Here is a 17,198-nt window from a genome sequence, read left to right as displayed (position 1 = left end):
AGGAACTTTGCGGTGGTGCTGGGTGGCAATATTCCTGAACACAGGCGGAAGCGAACGTGGGGTGCTCGGATCCTGACCCAATGTCCTGCTAAGGAGGCAGCGTGGGAGTCTATACCGAGCTCATCACAACGCGCCTGCCTGATCCGCAATTCCACGCTGCTCTGATACTCTCCCCCAGGTACTAATACTGTTTGTGTGACCCCATCTTTTTTCCATTAACACTTCTTATAACTGCCTACACTCCCCCTATACTTTAATTTGTTCCCTCCTTGTATGTGCTCCATACCCCCCCCCCACACACACATGCTCTACCTCCCCACTCAGTGATCCCTCTTGCACCCTTCTTTTCTCTGATACCCTCATAACTCCTGGACAATTGGACCAATATTGTGTCCGTGATCTCAGGGACGTACGGGGAGAGCTGCTCTGAGCTGTACTGTGGACTGTTCTTAACCAGGCTCCAACTGTTTCTCACATTTAACTAACTGAAGGTGTGAACTGTCCTATATACTGAAGGGACACGTATCTGTCCTCTTGAATTGCAGGACTGTTATAAAAAAATTTTTATCTTATTATTTTATTTCTATTTTCTTTCGCTTCTTCTCTCACCTTAACATTGATTGCCCGCCTGTATATATATGCGTACAACCTGCATGCTGAGATATTGATATTCTTTTCTGTGATTATATTGCCACCTGGTGGCTGGTTTGAAAATACTTGTTATAGAATCCGCAGTGCTGCACTATACCACTGGAGAAAAACATTTAAGATCTTTTGCAGTGGAAAACTTTTACAACGCTGTTTACCTATTTATCTTGATATGTGACTTCCTTGTTGCCACTGTATGTAATATGTTTTGGGTCTCAATGTTTGTGCTTCAACTACTACTCAGAATATTATACAACTACCTAAGCACACTCACTGTTATATTACGCTTAGGGTAATTTTTACTCTAGTATTTACTGTTTGATTTTTAGGATGTGACCTCACTGATTCTCAGGGGAGCGGTCTCTTTTCTATTTTGTTATATCAATTCCGGGTTGGAACTGCTTTATCCATTGATACTTTGAAGTTTGGGTTACTTATCTTTTAGCTTGGTGTATGGACAAGTTCCTTAACAAGCCACTGTCCTCACTCCCACCCAGAACTACTCGTACTATGGTTAATCCCCAAAAAACGCCAGCGAAGTCTGGCCCTTCTCCACCTTCACCGCAGGGTGGCTCCTCTCCCATACATTCAGCGGGGGAGAGAGGAGGACCTCATGCACCATCTTCGGACGTGGCATCGTCATTACTTAATGTGTTAATGACAAAAATAGAGGAGAAATTTGAACTACTCATGCCTATGATAGACGAAAAATTTCTAAATTTCCTCCCCAGATTTGAGGCTAAATTTGACCAACTTATGCCTAAAATTGATAAAAGGTTAGACAAATTACAAACGTCCTTAGATTCAGCTTTAACCTCCTTGACTGACCACACTAATAGGCTGGGCGCACTGGAACAAAGGGTTAGTGACGTTGAAGATGACTTACTTGCCATTCAGTCGTCCAACACATCTACTATGGCCTCCTACCAAGCGCTTGTCGACAAAGTGGACGACTTAGAAAATCGACACCAGCGAAATAACCTCCGCTTTGTGGGTATCCCCAAACAGGTTAGAGGGTCGGCCCTGATAGATTTTATAGGTATACAGCTGGTCGAGGCGCTCAACCTCTGTAGTGACATGGACGCCGCTTGCATTGAACGAGCCCATAGGTTGGGCCCAGAGCGTGATGGACCTGATAGGAGGCCCCGCCCAGTAATTGACAAATTTCTGGACTACCGTGACAAGGAGAGGATTCTAGCTGCTTTTAAATGGAATCGTGACCTGGTCGTTGAGGATCATCGTATCCTCATTTTCCAGGACTTCTCCGTCGCGGTGGCCCAGAAACGTAAAGAGTTCTCCCCGCTTTGTAAGTTCCTAGTTGATAACAACAAGCGCTTTGCATTGTTGTACCCAGCCAAATTAAAAATCACCGAGAATGGGCAGACATTTATTTTTGACAATCCGACTGAAGCCCGGGCCCACTTACAATCGACTCGCCAATCTAGGAGCCCGCCTACTTGATCATACTTAGGTTCCTCCCCTCATTAATGAGCCTTTATGGCTTTCTGGAATTGAGATGATATGCTCTCCTGACTTTGTGATAATCGATACTTTTGGTTTTACCACTTATATGTTACGCTTTCAGCTGTTACGATGTTTATTTTCTATGTTTGGTATTGTTTATGTCTATGCTGTCCACCCACTGAAATGTTATTCAGGGGCTGGCGTGGAGTTTATTTGGATGGGGAAAAGTTTGAAAATTTTCTTTTGAAGCTAAATTTTTCATGGTTGTACTCATTGTGCATGATTTTATTTTCTATGTTAGGCCCGGATCCGTACCTATTATACACCCTTGGGGTTTACCCTGCTTGCTGGGACAGGGGTGACCCCACGTCCGATAGTTGTACTCGTATCTGCATGCACCCCTTGACAGGTATAGGATGACGACTCCCCGTCCTAGGCCACACAACTCTCTCCAACGACTGCCCTGTTCCATCAAAATTACCTCATGGAATGTGGGGGGTCTCAACACCCCAAGAAAACGCAAAAAAGTGACCTCCGCCCGTAAAAAACTCAAGCCTGATATTGTCTATATTCAAGAGACGCATTGGAAGAGGGGGAGGATTCTACACTACGCGATGGGTGGATAGATGATTGCTTCTCTGCGCCTTACCGTACTAAATCACGTGGAGTAGCAATAGTTCTGGCACGACACCTCCCCTATACTATCTTGAATACGGACCTAGATCCAGAGGGTCGTTATATTCTTATGGATGTTCAGATGTATGATGCTAAATTCACTCTGCTCAATCTGTATGCTCCTAACGTTGTTCAGCCAGCTTTTTACCAACGTATCTCACAACTCCTCCATAGTAGAAGCAATCACAAACTCATAATAGGCGGTGATTTCAACACAATTTTGGACCCTTCGGTTGATAAATGTCCGACCCCGGTGAACAGGACGGCCCCTCAATGGTGCCAGATTTCTCGATTGCTCGTGGATCATTCCTTAATTGACCCATGGAGGATGTTTAAACCCACGGATAGGTCTTACACGTTTCATTCGGCGGTCCATGGGTCCTTCTCCCGCATAGATTATATACTGTTGTCCACGCCTTTGCTCTCTGACACTACGGATGCCCAGATAGGGGATATTGCTGTCTTCGACAACGCACCGGTGTCAGTTACGCTCAGTGCTCGCTCCAAGGGCTCACGCCCTCTCTTCTGGCGATTCCCCTCTTACCTTTTCCACTCAGAACAGTTCAAAAGGTTTCTCAAATTGAAATGGGCGGAGTTCTCGGATGATAATCTGAAACACTGGGACAACCCTGTCTTATTTTGGGAAACAACCAAGGTGGTGATGAGGGGGCACATTATGTCATACTAGGTGCTTCATCGCGCCCTACGGGTGCTCTTCACACCGTCGCAAGGGGCTACGCCCCCTTAACCCTTGCATGCCTTTCTGGGGTTTAATATTTGTATAATATGGAGTATTATCTGCATTCCTTTGTTAGTGGTTAAATATTGCACAATGAAAGGGCGTGCGATGGTGAAGGAGGCGCAGCCCCTTGCGACGGCGTGAACAGCACCTGCAGGGCACGATGTACAGAATGTAGCGGGTGCGGGGGGGACTGCGGATGGTGTCTGTAGATGCTGCGGGTGGAGGGGGGGCAGAAGTGGGGGTGGGGCCCGGATGGGGATGGTTCGGGAGGTGCTGTGGGTGGGGGAGGGGCAGAGGAGTGGGGGATGCAGATGGGGGAGGGGTCCGGAGGCACTGCAGGTGGGGTAGGGGCAGGCGTGCCACGGGTGGGAAAGGGGCAGGTGTGGGGATGTTGTGGATGGGTGAAGGGTTCCAGAGGTGCTGTGGGATGGGAAGGGACGGGAGAGCCGGGGGTGGGGTAGGGGACCGCAGGCACCATGGGTAGGGCAGGGGCAGGTACGGGTGGTGCGGCGGATGGGAAAGGAGGTCCAGAGGTGCTGCAGGTGGTGGAGGGGCAGGTGCGGGGGTGCCATTGGTGGGGGAGGGGTGGGGGAGGGGCGGACCGCGGATGGAGGAGGGTGTCTGCAGATGCTGCTGGTGGAGGGGGCAGGTGTGGGGGGAGACATATAAGGGGGGTGAATGGTGGAGGGGGCCTGGAGGTGCTGTGGGTGGTGAAGGGGCGGAGGAGTGGGAGCCGCGGGTGGTGTAGGGTGTCTGGAGGCACAGCATGTGGGGGAGGGGTGGAGTGCCGCATGTGGTGGAGGGGAAGGTGTGGAGGTGTGGTGCATTGGGGAGAGGTCTGGAGGCGCTGCGGGTACTGTACATGCCATAAAAGGTAGTTGGAGGGTATGCAGTAACAGGGCCAGGACAGGGGTGACAGGGTCAGAACAGGGTTGATGGGGCCTGGACAGGGGTGACGGTGACAGGGCCAGGACAGGGGTGACAGGGCCAGGACAGGGGCGACAGGGCCAGGACAGAAATGACAGGGACAGGATAGGGGTGACAGGGCAAGGGTAGGGGCGACAGGACCAGGACAGGGGTGACGGGGCCAGTATAGGGTTGACAGGGCAAGCATAGGGGTGACAGGGCCAGGATAGGGGTAACAGGGCCAGCATAAGGGTGACAGGGAAAGGATAAGGGTGAAAGGGCCAGGATAAGGGTTAAAGGGCAAGGCCAGGGGTGACAGGGACATGACAGAACACAGGGCACGGGAGAGATTGGTATTAGGGACAAAACAGTGGTGACAGACAGATGTGTCTTACCGGAGTCACTGCTGCTGGCTGCTGCTGTTCCACTCCAACCTGTTGGGATCTGCTGCTGCTGGAGACTTGGCATGGCTGACTCTCTCAGGCTGGAGTCCTGCTTCCTCTGCCCGTCCGCATCCCTCCCCCCCTCCTCAGTCACACACCGCAGACCTCGCGCAGCTGCCGGGCACTGTGGTAAGGTGAGACTGGAAATGACTGGTTAGCCCCCAGGAGATGCTGCGGCTGGAGGGAGGAGGGGGTCATAGCATGCACGTGGCGCGGACCTCGCGGCTGCCGGGCACTGTGGTAAGGGGAGACTGGGAGTGACTGGTTAGCTCCCAGGAGACGCTGCGGCTGGAGGGAGGAGTGGGTCGGAGCCTGCAAGCAGCTCGGATTTCTGCAGTGCTACCCGCCAGCTAAAGTGTGTGAATGAGCTGGGCGCAACTCACTGCGGGTGGCAGCGCTGCAGCTAGCGGTGGGGTTGCCGGGGCTGGAGATAACAGAGGCAGTACGGAACCTGCACAGCGGCAGGTGCCCCGCAAAACTGCAGCTAAGAAGCGTGGAGTGTGCCAGAACGTGACGCTCCTCCGCGCCAGAGAGACCCTGCTGAGTATGCCGATGTGGGGGGTCAAGCACACAGTGAGCCGGTGCCCGTCTGTCTGTATGACATACCCCTCACACACCCCCATACCTCCCAAATGTCCCGATTTTCGCGGGACAGTCCCATTTTTGGGGGTCTGTCCCGCTGTCCCACCCACGGGTCGCAGTGTCCCGCGGTGGGGGGGCAGTTGGAAAGCTCCTGTACTCGCTGTTCTGCTTAGCAGAGCAGCTGTGAATAGTGGAGACAGAGGGAGAGGGGGCATCAGGGGGTACGGATTAAGGGGGGGTTCAAGCAGCAGAGCCGGATTAAGGGGGGGGCAGGGGGTACGTACCGTTGGCCCCACAGTTTTAGGGGGCCCCCCGGCTGGAGTAGCTCTGTCCCAGCTCAGAAGCCCCCCCCCCCCTGCCAGCAACAATGGCAGCATTGTGCTACAGTCAGCACACGTGTTGGCAGGTCTGTGGTGTTACAGGGAGGCAGCTGTCTCCCTGCTTTCTTCTGCCTGTGCGGGTGTGTAGGGGGGAGCGACCACCTCCTCTGGATTTAGCCCTAGCTGAGGGGCCAAAATCCCATTAAAAAAAGAAAAATAATTTGCATAAGGGGGCGTGGCCGCGCGGGCCGCGATTAGGCCACGCCCCCAACCCACAGCAGGCACAGCAATGAGATAGGGCTCCCCTGTCTCAAGTGCCCTGGGCCCCCCAGACTCATAATCAGCCCCTGGGGGCATGCCAGCAGCTCACAGAGCGCTGGGCATGCCCCCTCACTGACGAAAACGGGGACCCTCCCGTGAAGCCATGCCTCCTTTTCGCTGAGTGTGTGTCCCTCCTTCTGCCTGAAGAAAGCTCCTGCAGAAAGCTGGGAGGTGTGCACCCCTGCCTGTGTCATGCTCATACCATCTGCTTCTGCTCCTAGTCTCCTGTAGATTTGGCCAGATCTGTGACTCATTTGACTAACTCCGCCCAGTGTTGTGACTCCGCCCAGCGTTAGCAAATGAATCACAAAGTCACAGATCTGGGCTATTATATAGGAGATGTAGTGAATAGAAATCGGGTAAATAAGGCACAACATGATGACTTGCTACATACTATGCGGGCGCACCTGGCAGCATACATCTCAGACCCTACTTCCCTCACTCACAGTGCCTATGTTGAGTCCCGCCGACTGTATGATAGCTTCTTGGTAGCACAAGCTCAGCAAAAACTGGACTACACTAAACAAAAATATTTTCGCTGGGGAAACAAAACGGGGACTTTGCTGGCAAACATGACTAAAAGCTTTAAGCGGCGTGGACACATTTCTATTATACTTGACAGTCGCACTGATACGCTACACACTAAAACTGCGGACATCGTACGGACATTCCAGGACTATTTTCGTCAGCTTTACACACCAACCCCACATGACCCGGTTTTGTCGACTAAACTACTAGATGAGGCGAATCTCCCTTGTATAACACCCTTACAGAGGGAGGACCTCGAGAGAGCGATTACAGAGGAGGAGATTGCTAAGGCAATCTCTTCTATGCATCGCAACAAAGCGCCGGGACCAGATGGATATTCCATAGAATATTACAAACTCCTGCATCATGATGCTATCCCAGCGATACATGCCTTATATAAACATATCCAATCAGAATCTCCTATGTACCCCACTTTCAATCAGGCTTTCACAACTCTTCTACCAAAGCCCAATAAAGATCATTCCCTACCATCTTCTTACCGGCCCATCACACTTTTGAACGTTGACTTCAAAATTTTAGCTAAGATAATGGCAGACAGGCTCCAATCCTTTTTAGCGTCCATGCTCACAAACCACCAACTGGGCTTTACCAAGGGCAGACACTCAGTGAAAGGAATTCGTACTGCCATAGCTGCAGTGATGGCGGCGAACCTCCAGACTGATACTCCGAATATGCTTTTGAGCCTAGATGCGACTAAAGCATTTGATATGGTCTCTTGGCCCTATCTATACGATATACTAGAGAGGAGGGGTTTTGGACTAACATTCCAATCCTTAATAAAAAAATTCTATACCCAATCATACACCTCATTATTGATTAATGGGACAAAGGGGGATAATATCGAGCTTACCAGAGGGACGAGACAGGGTTGCCCCCTTTCGCCCCTGCTTTTTAACTTGGTATTGGATCCTATGCTACGGGTACTACAGAATTGGTCTCAATTCAGAGGCATTAGTATTGGGGTGGAGGAGGTAAAGATATCGGCATTTGCCGACGATGTCCTCTTGTTCCTGTCGGAGCCAAGGAGGGCCCTGGGGCCGCTGACGGAACGTGTTACAGAATTTGGACGGGTATCGGGGTTCGAGGTTAACTTTGAAAAATCCACGGCCCTGTATTTAAAGCCAGGCTACGTGCGCCCGGCTTGGTTCAGGGAGGCCACAGTTGGATGGACAACTAAAGCGATTACTTACCTAGGGGTACAGATCCCGAAAAATTTGAACAACCTGTACAGTCTTAATCTGAAACAAATCGTGCGCAGTATGAGGGAAGATACTGAACGTTGGAGACATCTTAAAATATCATATTTGGGCAGGGTGAACTTGGTGAAAATGATTCTATTTCCTAGGCTTTTATACCCATTGCAATCCCTTCCTATCTTACTGTCTAGGAACGCCACGGCAGAAATTAACAAAATAATACGTACATTCATTTGGAATGGTAAGCGAGCACGAATTAGCTTGGTGAAATTGCAGCAACGTAGACACAATGGAGGTGTGAATCATCCCAATGTGTTGGAATATAGTTACGCCTCCCACTTACGTTATTTGAGAGATTGGCTACACGGGGGGAATATGTACTCCAATACGGTCTTAGAGTCTGCCTTCTTGGGTGGTGGTAGTATTATCTCCTTCTTGCACTTACACGAGGAACAGCTGTGCGTATATGTGTGTGTGTCAGGCCGCTGTGCGTATATGTGTGTGTGTGTCAGGCCGCTGTGCGTATATGTGTGTGTGTGTGTGTGTGTGTGTGTGTGTGTGTCAGCTGCTGTGTGTATGGGTGCCAGGCATAGGCGTGTGCTGCTAATTTTATGAAGGGGTGCACCGCAGGAGGGGCGTGTCTAGCACTATTTTACATTCTCTCAGTAAAATCACATGGCTTAATCTGATTTCTCCCTAGTTCCTAATAATGAAGTAGATATAATATACCCCAGAGAAATAAAATGAAACATAATGGTGTGACCACCGCCTGGTACTGACTGTCTGCTACAGCGTAACCCTGATCCCTAGCTGCCGCTGCACTCTATAACTGCTTACACTTCCCCATCCTATCCCTGACCCAGCGGCGGAACTAGAGAGTGGTGGGCAGAGGTGCATATGTACCCACCACACCTCACTCCTTTCACCCCCAAGCACTTACACCCTAATTTTGAGTGAGACATTATGAAAAGTACGGAAGATTTAGGGGGCCGAACATTTGAGTTTTAACATAACACAAGTACAGTTTAAAATATGCACATGTGTCATCACAGCCACATCTGCCTCTTTCTATGACATCACACTCTTCCTCTGTATGACACCAGCATTTGTCACACATGTCCCCATGCTCACCAGCTACTGACAGTAGTGCCCCTTATACACATTATGCCACACAGTATGAGCCGAAATCCACATTATGCCACACAGTATGAGCAAAATTCACATTATGTCACACGGTATGAGCCGAAATCCACATTATGCCACACAGTATGAGCCAAATTCACATTATGTCACACAGTATGAGTCACATTATGCCACACAGTATGAGCTGAAATCCACATTATGCCACACAGTATGAGCCAAATTCACATTATGTCACACAGTATGAGCCAAATTCACATTATGTCACACAGTATGAGCCAAATTCACATTATGTCACACAGCATGAGCCAAATTCACATTATGTCACACAGCATGAGTCAAATTCACATTATGCCACACAGTATGAGCCAAATTCACATTATGGGGATCATTCCGAGTTTATCGCTCGCTAGCTAGTTTTAGCAGCTGTGCAAACGCTATGCCGCCGCCCACTGGGGAGTGTATTTTAGCTTAGCAGAAGTGCGAACGCATGTGCAGCCGAGCTCTGCAAAAACAGTTTGTGCAGTTTCAGAGTAGCTCTGAACCTACAAAAATGGATATACCAAAGTAAATTGTCGGGCGCTAGAATGGGGTGTTTTCCTAGCTGCTGTATAAGGGAGATAGTCAGTCTCCCTACATATACATAAAGTAAAAGAAAAGGAAAACAGCGCTAGATTCAAATTCCTGAACACATTTAATATATTGGTGTTAAAAAGATAAGATTAAGATAAAAATTTAAATTAAGCTAATAAATCTCACATGAGAATATAATGTCCATTGACAAATGGGGATAAGGAAAAAAATTGACTATATACTGCTGTTGTATTTGCAACACCTTATGACCGTGTTCCTGATAGATTAGTCAGATTCACACATGAGGACTTAAAGATGTCAAAATGTCCAATGTTACCAGCCTTGTGTTCCTATATGAGGATCCAGTAGCTGTGCCCCGAGTAGTTGTGACCCCTGTCGCTGTGCCCCCTGTAGCGTTGTCTCCAGTAGCTGTGCCCCTTGTAGCAGTGCCCCCATTAGTTGTGCCCCCTGTAGTTGTGTCCCCTGTAGTTGTGTCCCCTGTAGCTGTGCCCTGAGTAGTTGTGCCCCCAGTCGCTGTGCCCCCTGTAGCTTTGTCTCCAGTAGCTGTGCCCCTTGTAGCAGTGCCCCCTGTAGTTGTGCCCCCTGTAGTTGTGCCCCCTGTAGCTGTGCCCCTTGTAGCTGTGCCCCCTGTAGCTATGACCCTTTTAGCTGTGCCCCTTGTAGCAGTACCCCGAGTAGTTGTGAACCCTGTAGTTGTGCCCCCAGTCACTGTGCCCCCTGTAGCTTTGCCCCCAATAGCTGTGCCCCTTGTAGCAGTGCCCGAGTAGTTGTGCCCCCTGTAGCTGTGCCCCCTGTAGTTGTAACCCCTGTAGTTGTGCCCCCAGTCACTGTGCCCCTTGTAGCTGTGCCCCCTATAGCTGTGCCCCCTTGCTTTACTCCTTGTAGCAGTACCCCGAGTAGTTGTGACCCCTGTAGTTGTGCCCCCTGTAGTTGTACCTCCTGTAGCTGTGCCTCCTGTAGCTGTGCCCCTTGTAGCAGTACCCTGAGTAGTTGTGACCCCTGTAGTTGTGCCCCCAGTCACTGTGCCCCTTGTAGCTGTGCCCCCTGTAGGTTTGCCTCCAGTAGCTGTGCCCCTTGTAGCTGTGCCCCCTGTAGGTTTGCCTCCAGTAGCTGTGCCCCTTGTGGCTGTGCCCCCAGTAGTTGTGACCCCTGTAATTGTGCCCCCTGTAGCTATGACGCTTGTAGCTGTGTCTCTTGTAGCTGTGCCCCCAGTCACTGTGCCCCCTAGCTGTGCCAGTGCCCCAAAGCCCAAACACACACACACAGTACTTACCGCTCCTACAGCGCTGCCCTCCGTCTCCGTCCGCCGGCTCCTCTCTGCTATGGGAGAGACGTCATGATGTCTCTCCCATAGTAGCGCCTCTCAGACACTAAGGGTCAATTATGAGCTCTAGTGTCAGTCAGCGACACCGGCTGCAGCGGGCACCTGCACAGCCCACGACGCCTGCTGCAGCCGGGAACGGGGGGATTAGTATGCGGCTCACTGCTGATTGGACAGCGGATCCAGCACTGGATCTGCTGGGCCAATCACATCTGGGGGACTGACAGGGGCATGCACTGCCTCCCCTGCCTCCCCTGACTGCACGTCCCTGCTACAATACTGACATCCATGTCTACACACAACATTCCCCCATACTGACATTTATGTCTACTCTGCACATTGCCCTCCTCAAATACTGACATACATGCACGCAGGGGTGTAAGGGTGACGGCTGGCCTCTTTCAGCCAGCGGCACAGATCGCCCCTGTCAGCCAGCCACCGCTGTCACTCAGAGGCAGAGAGGAGGAGCCAGGGTCGGGGAGAGACGAGAGCGGAAGCCCCCATTGCTCCTCCTCCTGACCCCTGGCTACTGTGTGTGTGTATCAGCTGCTGTGCGTATGTGTGTGTGTGTGTGAGCCAATGTGTGTGTGGGTGCCAGGCCACTGTGCGTATAGGTGCGTGTGTGTGGGTGCTGTGCATATGTGTGTGTCAGCCGCTGTGTGTGTGGATGCCAGGCCATGGTGCGTATGTGTGTATGTCAGGCCGCTGTGCATATATGTGTGTGTGTCAGCCGATGTGTGTGTGGATGCCAGGCTGCTGTGTGAATATGTGTGTGTGTGTGTGGGGGGGGGGGGGGGTACTGTACATATATGTGTGTGAGTCAGCCGCTGTGTGTGTGGGTGCCAGGCCGCTGTGCGTATATGTGAGTGTGTCAGGCCACTGAGCGTATATGTGTGTAAGTTAGCCGCTGTATGTGTGGGTGCCAGGCCGCTGTGCGCATATGGTGCGTATGTGTGTTTGTCAGGCAGCTGTGCATATATGTGTGTGTGTCAGCCGATGTGTGTGTGTGGGTGCCAGGCTGCTGTGCATATATGTGTGTGTGTGTCAGCCGATGTGTGTGTGGGTGCCAGGCTGCTGTGTGAATATGTGTGTGTGTGGGTACTGTACATATGTGTGTGAGTCAGCTGCTGTGTGTGTGGGTGCCAGGCCGCTGTGCGTATATGTGAGTGTGTCAGGCCGCTGTGCGTATATGTGTGTAAGTTAGCCGCTGTCTGTGTGGGTGCCAGGCCGTGGTGCATATGTGTGTGTGTCAGGCCGCTGTGCATATATGTGTGTGTGTCAGCCAATGTGTGTGTGGGTGCCAGGCCGCTGTGCATATATGTGTGTGTGTCAGCCGATGTGTGTGTGGGTACTGTACATATGTGTGTGTGAGTCAGACCGCTGTGCGTATATGTGTGTGTGTGTCAGGCCACTGTGCATATATATGTGTGTGTCAGGCCAATGTGCGTATGTGTGTGTGTATCAGCTGCTGTGTGTGTGGGTGCCAGGCCGCTGTGCGTATGTGTGTGTGTGTGTCATCCAATGTGTGTGTGTGGGTGACAGGCCGCTGTGCGTATATGTGCGTGTGTGGGTGCTGTGCATATGTGTGTGTCAGCCGCTGTGTGTGTGGATGCCAGGCCATGGTGCGTATGTGTGTGTGTCAGGCCGCTGTGCATATATGTGTGTGTGGGTGCCAGGCTGCTGTGTGAATGTGTGTGTGTGTGTGTGTGTGTGTGTGTACTGTACATATGTGTGTGAGTCAGCCGCTGTGTGTGTGGGTGCCAGGCCGCTATGTGTATATGTGAGTGTGTCAGGCCGCTGTGCGTATATGTGTGTAAGTTAGCCGCTGTGTGTGTGGGTGCCAGGCCGTGGTGCATATGTGTGTGTGTCAGGACGCTGTGCATATATGTGTGTGTGTCAGCCAATGTGTGTGTGGGTGCCAGGCCGCTGTGCATATATGTGTGTGTCAGCCGATGTGTGTGTGGGTGCCAGGCTGCTGTGTGAATATGTGTGAGTGTGTGTGGGTACTATACATATATGTGTGTGAGTTAGCCGCTGTGTGTGTGGGTGCCAGGCCGCTGTGCGTATATGTGAGTGTGTCAGGCCACTGAGCGTATATGTGTGTAAGCTAGCCGCTGTGTGTGTGGGTGCCAGGCCGCTTTGCGCATATGGTGCGTATGTGTGTTTATCAGGCCGCTGTGCATTTATGTGTGTGTGTCAGCCGATGTGTGTGTGGGTGCCAGGCTGCTGTGCATATATGTGTGTGTGTCAGCCGATGTGTGTGTGGGTGCCAGGCTGCTGTGTGAATATGTGTGTGTGTGGGTACTGTACATATGTGTGTGAGTCAGCCGCTGTGTGTTTGGGTGCTAGGCTGCTGTGTGAATATGTGTGTGTGTGGGGGTACTGTACATATGTGTGTGAGTTAGCCGCTGTGTGGCTGACTCAGCCAGGCCGCTGTGCGTATATGTGAGTATGTCAGGCCGCTGTGCGTATATGTGTGTAAGTTAGCCGCTGTGTGTGTGGGTGCCAGGCCGTGGTGCATATGTGTGTGAGTCAGGCCGCTGTGCATATATGTGTGTGTGTCAGCCAATGTGTGTGTGGGTGCCAGGCCGCTGTGCATATATGTGTGTGTGTCAGCCGATGTGTGTGTGGGTGCCAGGCTGCTGTGTGAATATGTGTGTGTGTGTGTGTGTGGGGGTACTGTACATATGTGTGTGTGAGTCAGCCGCTGTGTGTGTGGGTGCCAGGCCGCTGTGCGTATATGTGAGTGTGTCAGGCCACTGTGTGTATATGTGTGTAAGTTAGCCGCTGTGTGTGTGGGTGCCAGGCCGCTGTGCGCATATGTGTGTGTGTCAGGCCGCTGTGCGTATATGTGTGTGTGTCAGGCTGCTGTGTATATATGTGTGTGTGTCAGGCCACTGTGTGTATATGTGTGCATGTGTGTGTCAGGCTGTTGTGCTGTGTGTAATGTTACTGGCAGTAGGAGGAGGTAGAAAAACATTTGCTGTTGGCTGTAACAATAATCTACTGTAAACCTGTGTCTGTGTATGTAGCAAATAAAACATTGGGGATTTTGTTATATTTTGATCAAAACATTTAAGCTTGCAGCCCACGTCAGGGGCCCCAACCATTCTGCTAGTCCCTACACTAGCCTATATGCTCAGCTCACCTTTACATTGCAGTTACATGTACTCCCCTCCTAGCTACAGAGTGGAACATCTATACAAAGCTGGCGTGTGATCTGCTCCTAATTAGGCCTGTCATAGCCTTAATTGTAAGATGCCATGATAGCACTAGGCAAACTATTTTCAAACAAAAAACAAAACAAAAATATGCCCGCACTCGGTGTTACCCATATTGTACATGGTACCAGCTGCGTGGCAGTATTAATGCCATATATTTTTATAAAACTGAAAGACATTTTATGTGGGCTGTAACAATAATATACTGCAAATCTGTGTGCATATAACAAATAAATTAGAGGAGGTTTTATCATGTTTTGATCAAAATATTTAAGCTTGCAGCCCACGTCAAGGGACCCCAATATTCTGCAAGTCCCTCACCTGGCCTATATGCATTTAGGCAGCAGGTGGTGCTTCTACTGGGAGCATAAGGCAGCTGGTATTGCTACTGCCGGGATGAGGAGGCAGCAGGTGGTGCTTCTACCGGGAGCAGGCAGCAGCTGGTGGTGCTGCTGCCGGGATGAGGAGGCAGCTGGTGGTGCTGCTGCCGGGAGGAGGAGGCAGCTGGTGGTGCTGCTGCCGGGATGAGGAGGCAGCTGGTGGTGCTTGTGCTTGGAGGAGGAGGCAGCTGGTGGTGCTACTGCCTAGAGGAGGATGCAGCGGCTGCTGGTTTGTCTTACGCAGTTCATTGTTGTCCACATGTCACTGTGAAAGGAGAATCCTGTGAACAGGCTCTCATCCTCTGCAGATATTGCAGATTCTGTAAGTGAGAGCAGGTCATCCACCGGTATAACTTCAGCCATTGTCTCTGGGGCAGGATACATGGTAAATGGGGATGTTATCCTGCCGGCCTCTAGCTTCTCCCAGTTTATGGACTTGAAGAATGGATGACATGAGATGTTACTACAGCGATTCAGTCTCTCCTCTGGGTCTTTGCATAAGAGTCTTTCAATGAGGTCCCTAATCTCTGGATGGAGATTGCTCGGATAGCATGGAGCATCATGCATGATAGACAGCGCAATCTTGGTGGAATCATTGCCAGCATGAAAGGGGTATACTCCGGTAGCCATTTCAAATAATACTACCCCGAATGAAAAGAGGTCTACCATGATGTTATATGGGAAGTTACAGATAACCTCTGGGGCCATGTAATACAGAGTCCCAGTTTGTCCTGAGATTTTCATGTCGTCATGGACATTCATCACAGAGAGTCCAAAATCTGCGATTTTCACATGGCCAGATGCATCCAGAAGTATATTGTCTGTCTTAATGTCCCTGTGGACAATGCCTCTTGTGTGCAGGAACTGCAACCCACAGAGTATTTCTGCTGCAAAAAATCTGATGGTAGGAACATCAAATGGTCCTCTGCTCTGTATTAATTGGAAGAGGTCTCCACCACTCAGGTACTCCATTACAAAGAATACATGGCCCGGTGTGTGGAATGCAGCATATGTGTGTGGGAAAAGTGCACTCTCCCCAGTTATTTTCAGCACCTCTCTCTCTACACACATGGAGTATTTCTTAATGCTGTTCAATACTTTCCTCTTTTCTATTACTTTCACTGCCAGACGCTGTTTGCTGGTGTAATGGGAAGCTAGGAACACCTTCCCGAAGCCGCCCTCTCCAAGCATTCTGTGGAAGGTCAAACTGGCTAGCACGTGAGACGCAGCTGATGTTTCTGGTGTGCTGGCTACGGATATCCCACTTGCACCTGCTGATCTCTTATTTTTGTGGCCAGTTTCCTCACTTGTGTGAGTTCTCTTTATGCCCCTCCGTCCAGATGCCTGGGGTATGATGGGCACACTGGGTCCCTCGTCTGGACTGTCACGATGTTCCTCCTCTTTCTTTTTCTTACACGGTCCACTGTCCTCTGTCCTGTCTGAGGATCTTTTAGTGGCCACTTTCTTAAGCATGTCCTCAGTTTTGCCGCTGCTGGTCTTTCTCACCTTCCTCATAGTTGGGGACTCCTCTGATGACTCTCTTTTTCTCTTATTTTGAAGAGTCTTTGATGCTTTCTCAGTTGACTGATTCTCCTCACGCACCTGAATGTCTGCAGACATTACGATTTTGGAAACATCGCCTTTCTCCTCACATCCATCCTCCTTCTTCCTCTTGCTAGGAGCCGCTAGCTCCTTTGTAGCAGACCCGTTGTTATTTGGTCGCTTTCTCTTTTTTGGACTCATATTGTAGAAACAATACAAACAATTTTGCCAAGGGCAAAGAAAAGCAGCTTCACACTAGAATAGGTGAAGATACAATAATGTAAATGAGGTTCGTGAGCCCCTGAGCCAGCAGCCAGTGACATCACAAAGCTTCGTGACATCATCAGCAGCATTGTGACATCATCAGCAGCTGCTGTAGGCCCAGTGTCACTGCTTGCTACCTGCTGTCCTTATAATATAAACAGGTTTAATGTAAGAAAACTCCCTCACAACCTTGGTGCTCTAGGATGAGAATTTTTGGGGCCATTATTGTACTTCCTTTTCCCTGGTAGAGTCAGGTGATAGTAAACACGAAGGAAAAACTTCCGCACACATCATATTATCTTCCAATATTTGTTATTGAACCATATAAGGCCTGCAGACTTATTTTACACAGATTAATAAATTATAATTATTATGCAATAACAGACAGGAAATAGCGTCAGTCCGTCGATAATGTATGTGGGGGTCTTACAATCTATAGAGTAATATATGTACGGTACATTGTCAAATTAAAGTTACATTTATTTATCCCACATCTACCTTCACTTTTTTACATGAATCATTTAAAAATACTTTTAATAATACAATCTTACGCCCTAGGGGATACTGGGAATCCATTAGTACCATGGGGTATAGACGGGTCAACTTGGATCCATGGGCACTATAGAAGTTTGGTTATGTGTGCTGGCTCCTCCCTCTATGCTGCTCCTACCAGACTGAGTTTAGAAAATGTGCCCGGAGGAGCCGCTCACATCTCTGGAAGCTCCTGAAGAGTTTTCTGCATTTATTTTTAAAGTTTGTTATTTTCAGGCAGGACTCTATGGCAGCAGCCTGCCTGCTTCCTGTGACCCCACCAGTGGCGGATCTAGACTTAACTTTTAGGGGGGGGCGGTTTAAGAATTATGACTCCTCCCCCTAATCATAGCCCCTCC

At 50.2% G+C, this 17,198-nt stretch overlaps 1 protein-coding gene across 1 annotated transcript; it reads right to left on the bottom strand.

Moving 5' to 3' along the window:
* Positions 1-14,706: 14,706 nt before the first annotated feature.
* Positions 14,707-16,245, bottom strand: LOC134968781 (protein kinase C theta type-like). Its single transcript, XM_063944266.1, has one exon. It carries the CDS (start codon positions 16,243-16,245, stop codon positions 14,707-14,709), a length of 1,539 nt encoding a protein of 512 aa, XP_063800336.1.
* Between the last annotated feature and the right edge of the window lie 953 nt (positions 16,246-17,198).

Source organism: Pseudophryne corroboree, chromosome 11 (assembly GCF_028390025.1).
Source record: "Pseudophryne corroboree isolate aPseCor3 chromosome 11, aPseCor3.hap2, whole genome shotgun sequence".
In the NCBI taxonomy this organism is placed as follows: Eukaryota; Metazoa; Chordata; class Amphibia; order Anura; family Myobatrachidae; genus Pseudophryne; species Pseudophryne corroboree.
This window is presented reverse-complemented; position numbering and strand designations above follow the sequence as displayed.